Below are 17,475 nucleotides of genomic sequence, written 5' to 3' on the forward strand. Positions count from 1 at the left end.
TTTTGCGCCCCAGGTATCATGTCTGCGACGTGATACACGAGTCGTATATCACTACAATGGTCCCGATATGTAGGCCCGTGTAACTATCTATCCAGAATTTCTCTCCATGGCCTGTGTAATTTCGTTCGGGGACCCGTGTAACTTCCTGTCCCTCAAGTTGCCTCGCTGAATAGGTTACACGGCCCGTGTAAGTTACCTAGGGGAACCATGTAACCTTCTGTCCCACTTAATTTCAAAAACCTTTCTCTCCCTTTATGGTGCATGGTGTGTGTAGCTCTATATGGGGTGAACCCTTGTAAGTTTTTGTAGCCTATGCAGTCATAGTTCCAGGCTCCAAAATGTTACACAGGGCATGTAAAGTTCTTACACGGACCGTGTAATCTTCTGCCTTTTCATTTTTCTCTTTTATATGCTTGATTCATGCTAGAGTATTCCTATTCATATGAATGAGAAGAATGCAAGTATTAATAGTATGGTTACTTTCTCGGTTTTGTTCAATTTCCTCTTGTGTGGATTTGACTTGACGATTCCTCTCCTCCCTTGCCTTAGTTCCTTTCTTTTTCAGAATTGAGATTTGGGGTTCCTACAAAATAAAATACAAACAAACATAAAACAAAAATTAAAATAAAAAAGAAAGTAATCTAAATTTGGAAATTTTGGGTTGCCTGCCAAACAGCGCTTGTTTATAATCTTTAGCTGGACTTTGCTTTTGTTGTTCACGGTCTATCTGGAGGGTTGTCAAAGGTGCAGTTGGCTCTCTTCTCTGTGGGTTCTCCTTGAAAGTAAGGCTTCAGCCTCTACCTATTAACTTTGAATGCACCTGAGGTTTCACTCCACACTTCTAACTGTTTAGCATTTTTCTGAGGCCTGCCCTTGGATTGTTCTTCTTTTAGCTTTTCTACCTTGAAAACTTGAGCCAATGGTAGGGGTGGATTAGCTGTCAAGGATTGTGCACAAGCTATAATTTTTGTGTTCTCATTCTCTGTTGTGTGGTTGTGTATGATGCATGCTTCAAGAGGATCTTCAAGGTGTGCTTTATGGAATTCCTCTTTAATTTGCTTGTCAATTATATCAACCTTAAAGCATTCATTAGGTTCAAGTTTTTGCTTCATTGCGCTGAACAGATTGAACTCCACTTCTTCATCTCCTACCTTGAGACTTAACTGCCCGTTTTTAACGTCTATGATAGCTCCGGCAGTTGCTAAGAAAGGTCTTCCCAGGATAATAGGAATTTGGACGTCCTCCTCCATTTCCAGTACAACAAAATCAACTAGGATAAAGAATTTTCCCACCTTGATAGGGATGTTTTCTAGGATGCCCACAGGGTATTTTACAGATCGATTAGCTAGTTGCAATGAAATTGTTGTAGGTTTAAGCTCCCCTACATCCAGCTTTTTATATATCGATAGAGGCATCAGACTTACACTTGCACCTAGATCATAGAGGGCTTTGTCTATATTCATGTTACCGATAAGACAAGGTATGGAGAAACTTCCTAGGTCCTTGAGTTTTGGTGGCAGCTTATTTTGCAATATGGCACTGCATTCCTCTGTAAGAGCAATAGTCTCATAGTCCTCCGGTTTTCTTTTCTTTGATAAAATGTCTTTAAGGAACTTGGCATAAGATGGCATTTGAGAGAGTGATTTTGTAAAATGAATGTTTATATAGAGTTTCTACAAAACTTCTAGAAACTTTTCAAACTGCTTGTCCAATTTGGCTTTCTAGAATCTCTGAGGAAAAGGTAAAGGAGGCTGATATGGTTCTGGCAACTTCTTTTTCTTCCTTGCTTCCTCTTCTTGATCCTCTTTAGCTTCTTCCTTTTTCTCCTCTATTTGGTTTTCATATTTATTAGAGGTTTTCTCAATTGGTTCTTCCTCACTGTTCTATAACTCTTCCACTTCTTAATGTAACTGCCTTACAGTGCTCCCTTGGGTTCATCTTTGGTTGACTAGGTAGCTTACCAGCAGTCTTACTTGAAGAACTTGCTTATTGAGCAATTTGATTTTCAAGCATCTTGTTTTGGGTGGCAAGTTGGTCCATCCTGGAAGCTAGCTCTTTGATCATTTCATTCTGCTGTTGTTGGGCTGCTAGGAAGCCTTCCATCATGGATTCCATAGTCGACTTTGGTTCAGGCTGTTGGTTCTGAGGAGGTGGCGGTGGCTGTGGCTGTGTAGGATTTTATCCCCTATTCTGAAATCCTAGGGGTGTTAGTAGTCTGTATCCTTGTTGTTTGTTCATTGGCTAATTCTATGAATTGGACCATGAGAAATTAGGGTGGTTCCTCCATCAGGGTTGTACGTATTTGAATATGGATTGTTGAGCTGCCTCGGGTTAAAGTTCTCTCCGTTATTCACATAGTTTATCTATTCTATGGAGAGTTCATTGAAGTTGTTGCATTCTGAAGTCATATATCCTTCTCCATAGCTGTCATAGTGTTGATTGATCCTTATAGCATTGGCTTGCATTCTATTAAGCCTTCTTGTGAGATGTTCAAATTGAGCATTTATCATGCTTAGGGCATCCACTTCCAGGATCCCTGTTGTTCTCCTTGTATTTCCCCTTTCATTTAACCACTCGTAGTTGTGATACGTGACCCTTTCCAGAAGTTCAAGTGCTTGGTCCACTGTTTTTTCCATCAGGTCACCTTCTGCAGCTGAATCTATTGTACTCCTTATAGAGGGTAGTAGCCCATTATAGAAGTTATGAACTAGGAGCCAATCCTCTATGCCATGGTGTGGATATTCTCTCTGTAAGTCTTTATATCTCTCCCATGCATCATAGAGTAATTCACCTTCCTTTTGCCTAAAGGTGTTGAGTTCAACCCTTAACTTTGTAGTCTTTGTGGGTGGGAAATATCTTGCTAGAAAAGCTTGTGAGAGGTCTTCCCAAGTGATGAAATTTCCAGCTGGTTGAGAAAGTAACCACTTTCTTACTCTATCTCGAAGGGAGAATGGGAATGCTCTGAGTCTTATAGCTTAATCAGAGACTCCATTCATCTTGAATGTGTCACATAGGGCAAGAAAACACTGGAGGTGGTAATGTGGATCTTCTGTTGGTAAACCCCCAAACTTGGTCTCTTGGATCATCTGGAGCCATGCCGGTTTTAATTTAAAGTTGTTGGCATCCACTGTGGGTCTTATAACGCTAGGTTGGAATCCTTATATAGATGGAGCTTCGCAGTCCTTCAAGGGTCTTGGCATGTTGTTGTTGTAGTAGGCCTTGGCCTGTTGTTGTTGTTGTAGGCCATGATTGGAGTTTCTGGATTTCCTTGATCTTGTTCTTTGCGTTTCCTTTCTCTCCTGATGGTTCTTAGGGTCATATCTATCTCTATATCCAACTCAAAAACTTCCTCCTCTGGCTTTGTTCTGGTCATGCACCAAACCTATCACCTGAGAGAGAATAAAAGAATAAAATGAATGAAACAAAATTAGACAGTAGATGAAAATGCCTAAATCAGCTAAATTGCCTATCGCCTAATATTACTAAAATTAAATTCCCCGGCAATGGTGCCAAAAACTTATTTACTGGTTTCTCAACCCCGCTAGTGCATGGATCGCGAAAAAGTAATAAAGTAGTGAGTAAAGTATCATCTCACGAGGAATTTAACTAGTAAGTACCAGACTACACAGTGATTTTGGCTGTCTAGTTTATTGAATAAAATGGAGAGTGAAATTTGTCTATGGAATAGAGAGGGTAATGAACTTAAAAAGGAATAACCTATTTTGAAATAATTCCAGAATTAAGATTTCACACTTTAACCTTATTATGGATGTAATCTTGTCTATTTATTGGATTGAGAATCATTTGCCTTGATGGAAATTAATCCTAAAGTATCTTAGATCCTCTCTCAAGGTATCTAAGGTTTATTTCAATTAGAGCTAAACCCTACTTTCATAAGTGATCGAATCTAATAAAAACCCTTTAAAACATATGATTAATTATGGAACTCCACAAAGGTTATCAACCTATCTCTAGGTCAGATTTCCTAGGTTCAAAATCTTGATTTTCTAATATTAATCTTCACCTTTTAGTTCTTCAATTAATATCTGTGATCAATACTAAGTGGGTACTAACACATAGCATGCATTAAGATCGCAAGAAATAAAATCAAAGAACAAATCTCAAATCCAATAAAAGAACTCAATATTTGTCCATAATAATGATTACAAGCGTTACTCTCCTAATTTCAGAATATGAAAATTACTCACTCATGGTGAGTTCAACAAACATAATAAAAAAATAAAATAAAAGAACAATAAAAGTCCGCTTAAAGAAATAGAACAAAAGAACCGAAGAGAATCTGTAGCTTTGATCTTGTGGAACTTCAACTGAAGGCTCCTCCTTGATACTAATACACTACTCTTCAAAGCGGCTGTGAGAAAATGATGAAAGTGTTATTGTCTAGCTTTGGATCCCCTTTTCTGCTTTCTGTTGCTTCTATTTATATTTAGTGCCTAGGGTTAGGTTTTCAGAGTTCCCTTGCAGCTTTAGAAGTCTCTTCCTCTATTAAAATTGGAGCTGGAGCTAAATCAGGAAACTAGTTATCAGCTGATACACGGCCCGTGTATTACTACATGGCCCAGGGCGATGTAATTCACTGGAGCTTCGAAGATTGCATCTCATATTGGCACAGGAGATTACACGGGGTATTGCTAGTTACATAGGTCCAAGTACATGACCTGTGTTCTTTTGCTCTTCAGAGAATTCTTCAATCCGAGCCAGGTAGAGACTTACATGGGTTCATGGTTTTACACGGGTTGTGGTACACAGCCCATGTACTTCATTTTAGTATGTTACACGGGTCCGTGGCTTTGCTTACACGACCCGTGTAAAGTCTATCAGCAACACTTCTCTTTCCTTTGGTCTTTCCAAGCTTTCTTTTGCACTCCTATGCCTTGGAACTTCATCCAAACACCTGAAATAATACAGAAAATATGAAATTTAGAGCTTGACAATCGAATTTACAAAAGTTGATGAAATTAATTATTATACATGAGATTACTTATCTAAATATTGTGAAATAATATACAAATATGCTTAAAAACATCTATATAATACAAGTGTATCAAGAGCAGAGAAAATTTGAGAGAGCTTGGAAAGAGTTTGAGAGAGTTAAGAAAATGAAGAAGAAAAGGAAGAAAAAATATCTTTGAATTTGTATGTGTAAATTCTCTATTGTACTAATGAATTTATGTTTTCTTCTCTCTTATTTATTCAACATTAATCTGTTCTTAGTTTTTCTTCCTTCAAATCCAAGAAATTTATACTCAATTTATATATTTTTATCAAATTAGGTTTGATAGGTTTTACTTTTTATGAAAATGACTTAAGCCTTTTTAACCTTATGGGCACTATCTTTATAAACCCATTTCTTTCTCTATTACCCACCAATGTAGGACTTTTACAAACATATGGATCCATTTATTTTTCATGTGAAATATATATATTTGTGTGTGCATAATGGAATAGGTCCCATTATTAATACATAACTCGCCAATTTGAAGTAACAAGAGCAAATGTTTCCCATCTAATATCCTTTCCTATCCATCTAACAACATGTCCATCAACTAGTCTAGTGTAAGGACCACAACCAAGGCTATCAAACACGAAAGATTCAAGGCCAAAAACATGATCGTCAAACTCCAATTTTCCATTCCTTAGAAGACCTTCTAGGTCTCTTGGCCACCTATCCATGACTTGCTTGTATGGTGCAATGTCATACTTTTTAGGCCTAAAGTCATAGCGACCAATAAGACTAATCTTAAAGGGATCCATTATAACAAATCCTAAGGCAAGACTAAGGAAATCCTAAGGCAAGACTAAGGAAAAGGAATAGTGGATGCTATAAGAAAATGCCCTCTCTCTGTAAGAAGTTTTTCTTCTCCATCTGTTGATGATGGGAAGCTTTGTTTCATAAGGAATGTAGCTAGAGCAATGAAATATTTACACAACTCAGGTGAATGATAAGTAACTAACTTTGAAAAGATTTGATATGATGGGAAGTTGAGAACAAGCAGGATTTGTGATGGATTTTGAGGTTGGAAGTAGGTTGTCTTTTGTTGGCCATGTTTTTTGCATTAATTCTTGTCTTAGTGTTATTGTTGATATGCGTTCGTACGTACATAGAATCACACAAGTACTATAGGATGAGTAAGATATTGTTCCCATGAGAATTATCTTTAATTACTAAAATATATGTTAATTTTACTAATATCTAGATGATCCAATTAATTTGAATGAAAGAAATTATAAAAATTTAAGCTAAGATTAACTACATAAACTAAAATTAAACTTAATTGAAAATTAACAAAAAGAACAAGAATAAGAGCTTAAAATCAATTAAGATAAGGTTAGAAATTTTGACTTCACTTGACCCATTATGCAATTTTATTCATTTTTGTTATATAATCAATTTAACTATTCGAGCAATAATACGAAAATATCTAATAATCCTTCCCAAGCATTATTAAATCTTTCAATTAACCAAAATAACCCAAATTTTCCAATAAGAATTATTTGATTAACCAAAGTAGTAAAAACCCAAATTATCAAAAGTATCCCATAGTATTTAACATTAGTTTATACTTTTAGCTAAATGACAATGTTAATAGTTGTTTTAACAAGGTTCATAAAATGCTTCTCAGATCAAATATCATTCAAGCATTATTTCAAACACCTAAAAGCATTAAAATAGAAAACAACCATTAATTGCTAAAATAGAAAAAATAGATCAAAATTGATAAATCACTTAGGTCAAGCTAGATCATAATCTCTGGTTAAAGTATTTAGCCACTCATATTAACAAAAACAAAATCAAACTCTATAAAATTCAAATCAAGCATCATCAAACAAAAATGGGTTCCTATCAAAAGGAAAAGAAAAGAAACAAAAAAACTCTATTATGGTTAATGGTGGAAATCTCCCTTAAAAGCCAAAATTTTAAGAAATCCACTACAAAAGCTTGATTTTCCTTCAAAGATGGATTCTAGAGAATATTTGGGACTTTTTGGGGTGAGAATGGTGTGTGGAGCTCTTGGAATCGTCCAAAAACTGTTATGATTTCTTCTCTCTCCTCCAACACACGTGTAAGGTTCATTAAGGAGGAGAAACTGAAGGAGAAACTGATTATTCCATGATTCATGCCCTGGGCATGTGTGAAGTTGCATTTCATGCCCTGGGGTGTGAATCCTCATATGACCACCAATTCATGCATTAACTTTATTTTTCTTCAAGTTGCCATAAGTCTCATGCTCTGGGGCGCCAATTGGCTCCTCTTTCACAATTTGGGCATGAAAATTTAACTCTAGAAACTCTCAAATGACCCTTATTATCTCTTTACATAATCTTCTTCAATCAATGGCCATTTTTCACCTAGAATAGTAAAAAAATCAATAAAATCAAATTTAGAACAAAAACTTAACATGATTACTAATAAAGATAGTAAATATAAAAGACTCAAAATTGATAAAAGTTAACAAAATTAACTAAAATAAAAATTATATTTACACCATATATCAGTTGTTGAGGAAGTAAAATCAAAAGGACTTTGTCCTTAAATTGTTAATCTTAGCAGATGTTTGCAAAATGGGTTTTGAAGAAGTTTATGAATGGCATTGCAGATTTGCTTTCATTAATGAATGAGTTTTAAGGGGTAAAGATTTCGGTAGCTTACACATACAATTAGTGCATTTGAACAAGTAACTTATCAAGAGAAATGTTGTTCGAGTCCCACATCCATTAACTACAAAAATAAATAAAATAAAATTAAGAGAGAACATAACAAGGAAGAGCCAAAACCAATTGACTTGAAAGTAAATTTTTGCCGAGACTCAATTTATGGTGACAACACATCTTGCACACCTTTCTCCCCCACTAGCTGCCACTGTAGATAGATGTTTCTCCCCCACTAGCTGCCACTGTAGATAGATGTCCCACAGTTCAGCCATTCATATAGAGCAGTCACCGAGATTTAAATATAAAATTTAAATTCAATTTTTTTTATTTAAATTATTGATCAAATGTATATTTTATATTACAAGAGATATATAGATTAGGACAATCACCTACTCTTATCTCTGAGTTATTGACTTCCAAGGGAAGGAATTAAAACAATTATATTGAAGAAAAGTCCATCTTCTTGGTTGTTCTAGATAAATAATTGTCCTCAGTTCCTGCTGATTACTTGTTCTACCGATCTCATCTCCACAAAATAGTTTTCTAACCACTATATCATCATGTTACACAAAACGCGCTATTTTCTCATCTCCAGAACCCAGGTTTTTTAGAAATTTATTTATTTATTTATTTCACAACAAAGGTTTTTTACTAAAACAATATTCTTATTGTTTTAGAATCAAGAATTAGAAAGCAAAGAAATTGTTCTCGAGATTCTGCTTCATCAGTTGCATTTCTGAATTTTCAAGAAATTTCTCTTGTTTCTCATTATTTTAGGGCGAAAAAGAGCTAGCAAAAAGCAGAAGCCAAGATCAGAATCCATGGGTGAAGAGAAACGCATTGCTCTGGCAGTGTCATGGAAGTTGTCCAATCTGATGCTTCACGAGTCAGTTTCTTTGCTGGGATTAGAAGATCAGCTCGAATGCATCGAAAGCAAACTAAGAGACACTGTTCAATCGTATCCTGTGGTTCATTGGACAAAGAGTTTAAGGGAGATTGCTTATGACATTGAAGAAGTCATTGATTTCCTAGTGATAAAAGCGTCACAGAAAATGGGAGCAGGAACTCTCATGCGTTGTGTTCTAGCTTTCGTTGATTTGATCGATCAATATAAACTTCGCAGGAAGTTAGATCAAATCAGGGTTGACCTCTTTCAATTATTTAAAGTAGAGTGCTATCGAGAATCATGGTGGAGTTTGTCCAGAAAGGACCTTGATGTGGGGGAAACCCTGATTTCTCCCGTGATCAGGAAAGTCACAGACATAGTCAGTGACGGGCACCTTAGCCCTGCGGTAAGAAAGCAAGCCAGATGGTTAAGAGATGAATTCATCTCCTTGCACGATTTTCTTCAGGCTATAGAAGTTCATGGATTAAGTGACGGAGGAGAGGCTTGGATGGAGGAAGTCTATGATGTGTCGCGCTTAGCAGAGGATGTTACTGGTTCATTCTTGTATGAGAGAGAGAAAATGAGGAGGACATGGACAGGGTCTTTCAAGAACCTGGCTCTAGCTCTCCACTGTTTCTTGTCTGAACGAAATCTTGGCAAGGAGATGGACCAGATGAAAGCTAAAATTCAAGACATCTCTGTAAGAAAGATCAATGCCATTCAACGACCAATTGAACGTTTTGAAAGGCTACCAATGAGAATACCACCACATCCTCTTCCTTGCAAGGTTGAAGAAAAACCTGATATTTCTATCTTTGATGGAGATATAGATGATATTGTGGAGATGTTGCTTAGAGATGATCCAAATTGCCTGACTATTTCAATTGTGGGCATGGAAGGCACTGGCAAGACAAGCCTGGCAAAGTTAATCTATGAGAATCAGGCTATTGCAGACAAATTCGCATACAGAGCTTGGGTGCCTGCAGCTAGTATGGACAGTCTCATGAGACAAATTGCAGGGGACGAGTACATAAATATGACATCTGTGGTTCAGGATTGGAATGAATTCTTAAGAAGTTCAAGGCAGATGCTTAATGCTTCCTTGAAGTCTAAGAAGTATCTGATTGTCATTGATGAGGTATGCTCCGAAAGTTTGTGGAATGAACTTGGGGTTGCATTCAATGACCTATCAAACGGTACCAGAATAATTTTCACTGCTCGCAAAGTAGGATTAACTCCACAAATCAGCGAGAGAAACTTTACTTATAGACTGCAACTGCGAAGCAACGATGAGAGCTGGGCATTGTTTACTCATACCTTGAACAGGAACATACCCATAGAACTTCTAAAACTGAAAAGAGAAATTTTAAGGAGGTGTGGAGGTTTGCCATTGATGATCAAAAAGCTTGGAGGCCTGTTGTCAGATAAAGATGCAACTTATGAGGAGTGGTCAAGGGTCCTTGAGCAGCTCAATCAAAATGAAGGGCCTTGGTCAGGAACCTTGTCTGAAATCAATAAGAATTTGCCCCTGTATTTAAGGCGATGTCTTTTCTATTTTGGATTGTTTCCTGAAGACTTTGAGATCCCTGCCAGAAGATTGATTTGCTTATGGGTTGCAGAGGGCTTGGGGCGTCAGAAGGGTAATATGGAACCCCCAGAGCGTGTTTCTGAGAAGTGCTTGATAGAGCTAGCAAACCAGAACATAATACAAGTGACTAAGAAGAAGCTTAATGGAAAAATTAGTAGATGCCGCTTGCCTGATGCTTTGCAGGTACACTGGCTGTCAAAAGCCAAAGAGGCAAATTTTCTCCAAGATAACATTGGCATCAATTTGTCTACAAATATGGGTGAAATACGCCGATTAGCTGACTATCTTGACCCTGCTGATGCTAGCTTTAATCATATCCATGGTAACACCACCAGTTCTTCTATATTCTCTTGTTATAAATATGTTGTTTCTTTTCTGTCTTTTGATACTCGGGAAGGAAGCAGAGCTGGAGAAGACATAGGAAACTTTCTTGAACGATGCATCTCTAGCAGTTCCTTCTGTTTCCTGTGGGTGCTAGATCTTGAAAATGTATACAAGCCGAAATTGCCCAAGGCTGTAGGCCAACTCACTCGGTTGAGGTACCTTGGCTTGAGGTCAACTTACCTGGAGATTCTTCCTTTGTTCATTGACAAACTACTAAACCTTCAAACACTAGATTTGAAGCGTACTTGCCTCAACACTGTCCCCAATTCAATATGGAAGATGAAAAGCCTAAGACATTTGTTTCTAGATGAAAGTTTTCGCAGCTTGTTTGTCCCTCGACCAAAGGACGGCTCTCTGGTGGACCTTCAAACACTCTGGGGTGCATTTATAGATGAGGACAGTCCTGTGAGGAATGGCTTAGACACTTTGCGCAGGATTACCAAATTAGGACTGAAGTGCAAGACATCGGTTTCATCTCAAAATGAGGCACTGTCCTCACAGCTGGTAACAGTGGCAAATTGGGTTATGAACCTGAAACATCTTGAATATTTGAGATTGAAATCATATGATGAATCAGGTCAGCCTTGGGATCTGTACTTGCAGACTTTATTAAACCACAAGGATCTCTGCAGTTTGTATTTGGTCGGAAAGCTAAAGAATCAGCTTCTTGTATCTGAGTTACCCCAGAGTCTTATTGAACTCACCTTGTCCGCATCTGAAATGGCAGAGGATCCAATGCAAACCTTGGACAAGCTTCCAAACCTTAGAATTCTTAGATTGTTCTCTAGATCATTTACGGGAAAGAAAATGGTTTGCAGTTCTGGAGGATTCACAAAGCTTGAAGTCCTCAAGTTCAGGGAGCTGGAATCTCTGGAGGAATGGGATGTGAAGGAAGGGGCATTACCAAGCCTAAAAGACTTGGAGATCAGATCCTGCGGAAATTTGCAGATGCTTCCTGACGGACTGAAGCTTGTTAGGACTCTCCGAGAATTAAAGTTGACAAGACAGCCAGAGTTATCTTCAAGGATTAGGGATAATCAGGGTGAGGACAGGAACAAAATTATCCATGCAAGACATGTCTACATAGAAGATTGATTATACAATGAGAAGTATTAGTACTCCTCTGCTATCCATAACCTTCCATTTATTTAATTTATGGCTTTTGGTATGTTTTATCAAGCAACAATTATGTTACAATCTTCATTTCCATCTACTGTAAAGGGCTTTTTTCTTGGATTCATGATCTTGTGCAGAACTAAATGTTGATGAAACAAGGGTTAGATGAGAAATTAAAGATGAGGAAGGTTTAGATTATGTATTTTCATTTGTGTTTGTCTCTCTTGCTGGGAGTTTTATTCTCTTTAATGTAAGACCTTTTTTTTTTTTTTTTTGGTGAGAGCTTTGATTTTTGTTAATAAATCAATTATAATGTTTATTTAAATTATGTAATTTAGTATAATTTATTTATTAGGGTATCTCTATATCTATTATATGGTCCTGAGTTTTACCCTTAAAACTTACCATTGAACCCAATAGTAGTTGTGCAGTGACTCTTACCATTTTAAACCTAATACTTGTTAATGTTAATGTATCATATGAATATGATGAATTTTTATGGCAAAAATAGCATCACACTGTCAAGAGTGTGTCAAATTACAATTATTAAAAATATAACAGAATAATTTTGCAATGATATTTTATAATTAAAAATAATGTTTATTATAGATGACATATTGCTGCACATAAATGAAATTAATTTCAGAGTTTTAAAAAATTATAATTAGAATTATCTAAAATAATAAAATTGTAAATATATATAACAAATGAAATTCTTAAATAAGTTGGTGTACTTCTAGATTAAAAGTTAGCAAAACAGTGTGTGTATATAACCTTATCATCAAGTGAAAATTTTTTTCATTAACAATATTTTTTGCAACTGAAATGACGTAATTTGGCCTTTTATATTAAATGTAGAATTGTGTATATTATTATTATTATTATTATTATTATTATTATTATTCAGACAATTTTTTTTTCAAAATTTTTGAAATAAAATAACTAAAAGAATCAGAACTTTTTGTTTATTGTTTATTTTATCTGAATCTTTAAATTTTAGTTGATTAAATTAAACCTTTCAAAAAAAAAATCTATTACTCAAATTTCATTCTAAATTCTAATGGATAAATTATAATTTAGTCTCTAAATTTTAAAACTAAATAATTTAGTATCTAAAATTTGATAAAAACTTAAAATTTAGTCTCTTTATCCAATTGACCGTTAATTATAGTAAAAAATAACTATAATGCTCTTAACTCTATATATTTTATGAGAGAAATAGGAAGTTTTCGGTCTAATTATCATATAATGAAACTAAGTCAACTTGCTCACCTTATTAACTCATATTGAACAAACTCGTTACTGCTGAAAATGCGAAGATCGAAGCTCTACAGAGAGATATTACAAGTTGAGTCGTGACTCATAAATCTAACTCGATTCATAAATCTAACTCGATTGGATCTTTATTTTTTGGAGTAAGAATTTATTTTATTTTATTTTAAAAAATTAAAATTTTACGGATTAAAATTTTAAAAAATATATTATAAAATTTAAGAAAAATTTTAAATATTTCTTAAAAAAATTTTATAGCAACAAGAATTAATTTTCAAAAAAATAATATATTTATTATACTATTTAAATATAAAGTTTAGAATAATTGATCAAGCTATTATCGGTTGCTCAATCTCAAAGACTAAATTATAAGTTTTACTAAATTTTAGGAAATAAATTGTAATTTACCAAATTTTAATTTAGGTGTTAGATAATTCTTTTTTATTTTAAAAAATTTGATTTAATTATCTAAAATTAAAAATTTTAAATAAAATAAATAATAAACATAAAAGTTTAAATTTTTTCAGTCAATTTACCTATTTTGGGCTCATCTGGGAGATTACTTGCCTAGTTTTTTTTTTTTTTTTTTAATCCATGACCGTGCATGCACATAAATCTTAAGCACTTGAAGAGTTCATCTTTATTATTACTATTTTTTTTTTATTATTTTAGTTAATTAATTAAATTAATAGCTTTCTCGAGGGAATTTATGAAGATAAGATTACTCCAAAAAGTTTGAAATTTGTAGTATTTTGGGATCAAAATTATGTATTTTCTTTTATATATTTAAATAATTAATTTTTTATAAAATAGTGATTTTTAAACAATATTAAAGATATATTTTTTATAAATTCATTATATATATATATATAATTAATTTTTATATAATTTTTATAATTGGATAAAAAAGAAAAAATTGTTTAGCTTTTTCCTTTGTGAGACCAGAGAGCAGAGAAACATATCGGGATAGGGCAGGTGGAGGAGAGGCGGAGACGCCTTTTTGTGGCGGTCGTTCGCCCAAAATGAAGACCGGCACTGATCGAGTTTCTAGGTTTTCATTATCCACAGTATGAGGTGGAAATTTTGCCATTTCCCCATTTCTTTGTAGCTGAAATTCTAAATGGAGATTTATAATTTAAGGTCTGCATATTATCATTATTTATAATTTAATCCCTGCATTTTGAAAAACTCATTAAAGCATCTTTAAATTTTGCCAACATTAACTAAAGGCCCTTTAATTTTGCCGTTAGTATATTACAAAAAGACCAAACTACCCTTATCTCCTACGTTTATATCCTTGTCGGACCTCATCCCTTGCTCATTTCCTCAACGGCTTGCCATTCTTCAACAAATCAATTAAACTCATTTAGGAAAAAATTATTCCTTCTTGCCAAGAATCCTTCATGGCTTCCTCTGTATTGAACAATTCGATCTCTACCTTTTTCTTGCGTTGAGAAAAATCCCCTATATTAAGAAAATGACACCACTGTTGAGCTTAAGTTTGAGTTTTAAGAGCTTAGATTAAAAAAAAATAAAAAAATAAAAAGAAAAAAAGGAGAATGAGCGATGGGGATGCAGATGAGGACAACGTAGAACATAGCGATGGCAGTGTTGCGATGCCAATGCTTAGGCCTGCAGTACGGGCCACAAGTCATGCTCCACACCTTCATTCTGAAGTCCTCATGAGCCCTCTTAGCTTGGTGACCATGTTCTGCTCCTCTTATGTTTGATCAATTTTATTAGTTCATTCTTTGTCATCTCTCTCCCAATCTTTCTTCTTCGACTGAGAAATGGTTGAACAAAGTGGGATCAATCTCTGTGAACTTATTGTTGACATTAATAATGCATTTGCCGAAGATCCTAAGTGGGTCTACTCCCTCGTGATGAGATTGCTGTTATTGTGGTGAGCCTTTCTTTGTGGTGTGAGAACCTCAAAATCCAAAGGCAGAAGAGGATGATTGTTATGTGGTTCATGATGAGATTGCTGGAGAGTCCAAGTTCTTGGTGGTGGCTTCGCTTAAGTGAGGAAAGCTTTGGGATGGGGAATCTACAAAGCTGAAACGGATGGGTGCAAAGGTTGAGTAATGGAGAGACAAAAGAGTTTGGAGATTTGAGGGATTCTTTTTACTGGGTATGAGGGAGGGCAATTTGGGGTTTCAAAAATATTATCTCTCCTTTGTTAATATTTTAATGGCAAAAAGGATGGAAAATGGAAGGAAGGCCTATTTTGTTAATGGTTACAACTAATAGGGATATTTTAATGAGTTCTTAAAGTGCAAGGACTAACTTGTAAATAATGGAAAAATGCAATGATTAAATAGTAAATCTCCTTATTTCAAATGAAAGTTGTACAAAATGAGCTATCTTCTCCATTTTTGGTAGCGAATTCTATAGTTACAGTTTGTTTCCCAAAATTGTTGTGGAGGCAGGAGCTCAAAGTTGAATAATACTGATTCTGGTTGAGTTAGTTGAAAACCGGTGTTCATCTCCTCTCTTACTAGTCAAAAGTGTGAATATCTTGGTGTTGGCCCCACAAGCTCAAAATAAGTAATTGATTTTGATGATATTAAAACTCAAATCGAATCAATTAAACTTATTTTAAAGTGATGAGAAAAGAAGGGTGAAGTGTTAAGCCATATACATAAAAATAGATTTGTCAAGGCTAATGCAAGACGAATCAAAGTGAAGAAAAGATAAGAAGATTGCTTGTCAAGGATCTATGAAGACTTATTGAAGGAATAGAGTTAAGAGTTTGAGTCACTAGGTTTATTATAAAAAGATTAGGAGTTATGCATATGAATTCTATTTTTAAACCTTTAATATTTGAAATCCAAGTTTTAAGAAAATGTATGATTTTGAAAGCCCTAAAAGTTCATATCAACATTTCAAAATCTAGTTCTTGTTTTCAAAGTTATTGAGACTTAAGAGGGTTGCTAGGTTTGCAAACTAGTTTGTTATTGATATACAATTTTGCAAGACAGTTTGCTAACTAGTCTGCTAATATATTTATTACTAGTACACAAAATTTTCATCAGTTTACTAAGTGTCTAGAGTTACAGAAAAAAGCAAAATAATGGCTTTTTTTTTCAAAAATGTGTCTCCAACATTCTGATGAAACCACAACAATTTGAAATGCTTTTGAATCTATAAATACCCCATATTTACATCTTCCTATACTTAATGAAGGCTTAAGATTAAACTAAACTCTTTAAAATCATTTATTGCTTTCATTCAAAAGCTTTAACTTTTATTTGAGCTATATTGACATATCAACTGTCTCTCGTCTTTATAGTTTTTTTTTTTTTTTTTATATTAAGCGAGTTGAGTGAAAAAAAAAAACTTTAAGGTCATTTATGAGGGTTGTTCAAGCACCTTATGAAGCTTGAAGTGAATTGGAATAACACTTGTAGAGGTTTGTAAGCACTTTGAAGACTTATGGATGTAAAAGGCTTTCTCTTGCCAAATTGAAAAGAGGTTATAGTGGAGTGAAGACTCAAAAGGAACTTTGAGAGAGTGGATGTAGGCTAGTTAAGCCGAATAACTATAAAAATCCTTGTGTGCAATTCTCTCAACCCTTATCTCTTTACTTTATATTATTTATTTTGCTTTATTGAGAATATTGAGTTGAATGGTATATTTGATGTGTTGATTGAATTGATTGAGTAATATATTAAATTATTGAGCATATTGAGATTGTTGATAAATTGAGATTGCTTGATATTAATATTGTAATATTCTTTGATTACATTTGAACTATACTTGTTAAGGTTGCCTTAGAAATTGTCTAAAGCCTAGGTTTGTGCACTTTGATTGAAAAAATCAAGTTACTTAGTGTTGATTAAGTGTGAAGGTACCTTGAGCATACTTGCTATATATTTTTGAATTGCTTAGCACATAGATTACTCTTAGGAACATGTAGTTGAACAAAGCCACAATTTTCAAAGGTTTTCAAGCAATAACTGAATAATTGATAAAGTCTAATTCACCTCCTCTTGGACTATTTTAGGCCTACAAATTGGCATTACAGCTTGTTTCTCTTGCTTAGGGTGTGACTACCTTAGAGTTATTTCTAAATGGCTAGTTCATTTAGTAACACTATTAGTAGACCTGTATCTACTCTTTTTCGAAAACTAGAATGAAAAATTTTATACAATTTATTGACACTGAAGCATAGCATATTGTGAAAGATGGTCCTTATATGCTTTATAAATATGGTAAAGGAGATGTCAGACTTCTTAAAGTTAAAGCTAAATTTGATAATAATGGTTGGAGAAGAATTTCTATCAATGTTAAAGCTATTAATATTTTGCACTGTGTTCTTGACATTAATGAACACAATCGTGTTTTAAGATGTCAAATAGCTAAGAAAATATGGGATAAGCTTGAGGGTACCTATGAAGGAACGGATCAAGTGAAAGAATCCTTGTAAATCTCCTTGTCCAAGATTATGAGTTGTTTGAAATGAAGCTGGGTGAAACAATTGCCAAAATGAGTAGTAGTTCATTGGCTTTGTTAATATACTCAAGGCACTTGGAAAAAGATTTGAAGAAGCAAA

General features: G+C 34.5%; 2 protein-coding genes and 1 non-coding gene across 4 annotated transcripts; 2 read left to right on the forward strand and 1 right to left on the reverse strand.

Moving 5' to 3' along the window:
* Positions 1-797: 797 nt before the first annotated feature.
* Positions 798-1,631, reverse strand: LOC110670108 (uncharacterized). The gene has a single exon (XM_021832051.2). The coding sequence runs from the start codon at positions 1,629-1,631 to the stop codon at positions 798-800; it is 834 nt and encodes a 277-aa protein (XP_021687743.2).
* Positions 1,632-2,724: 1,093 nt separating this feature from the next.
* On the forward strand, positions 2,725-2,831 carry LOC131169802 (small nucleolar RNA R71). The gene has a single exon (XR_009140713.1). It is a non-coding gene; the product is annotated as a small nucleolar RNA R71 (small nucleolar RNA).
* A 5,188-nt stretch (positions 2,832-8,019) lies between these two features.
* Positions 8,020-11,772, forward strand: LOC110670136 (putative disease resistance protein At1g59780). Of its 2 annotated transcripts, none has more exons than XM_021832089.2 (2): positions 8,020-8,276; positions 8,352-11,772. In XM_021832089.2, exon 2 carries the CDS (start codon positions 8,496-8,498, stop codon positions 11,625-11,627), a length of 3,132 nt encoding a protein of 1,043 aa, XP_021687781.2. In that variant the 5' UTR covers positions 8,020-8,276; positions 8,352-8,495; the 3' UTR covers positions 11,628-11,772. The 2 variants fall into 2 exon arrangements, with proteins under 2 accessions (XP_021687781.2, XP_021687782.2); XM_021832090.2 differs by having other exon boundaries at positions 8,452-11,772.
* The last annotated feature ends 5,703 nt before the right edge of the window (positions 11,773-17,475 follow it).

This window comes from Hevea brasiliensis, chromosome 1 (assembly GCF_030052815.1).
Source record: "Hevea brasiliensis isolate MT/VB/25A 57/8 chromosome 1, ASM3005281v1, whole genome shotgun sequence".
Taxonomy (NCBI): domain Eukaryota; kingdom Viridiplantae; phylum Streptophyta; class Magnoliopsida; order Malpighiales; family Euphorbiaceae; genus Hevea; species Hevea brasiliensis.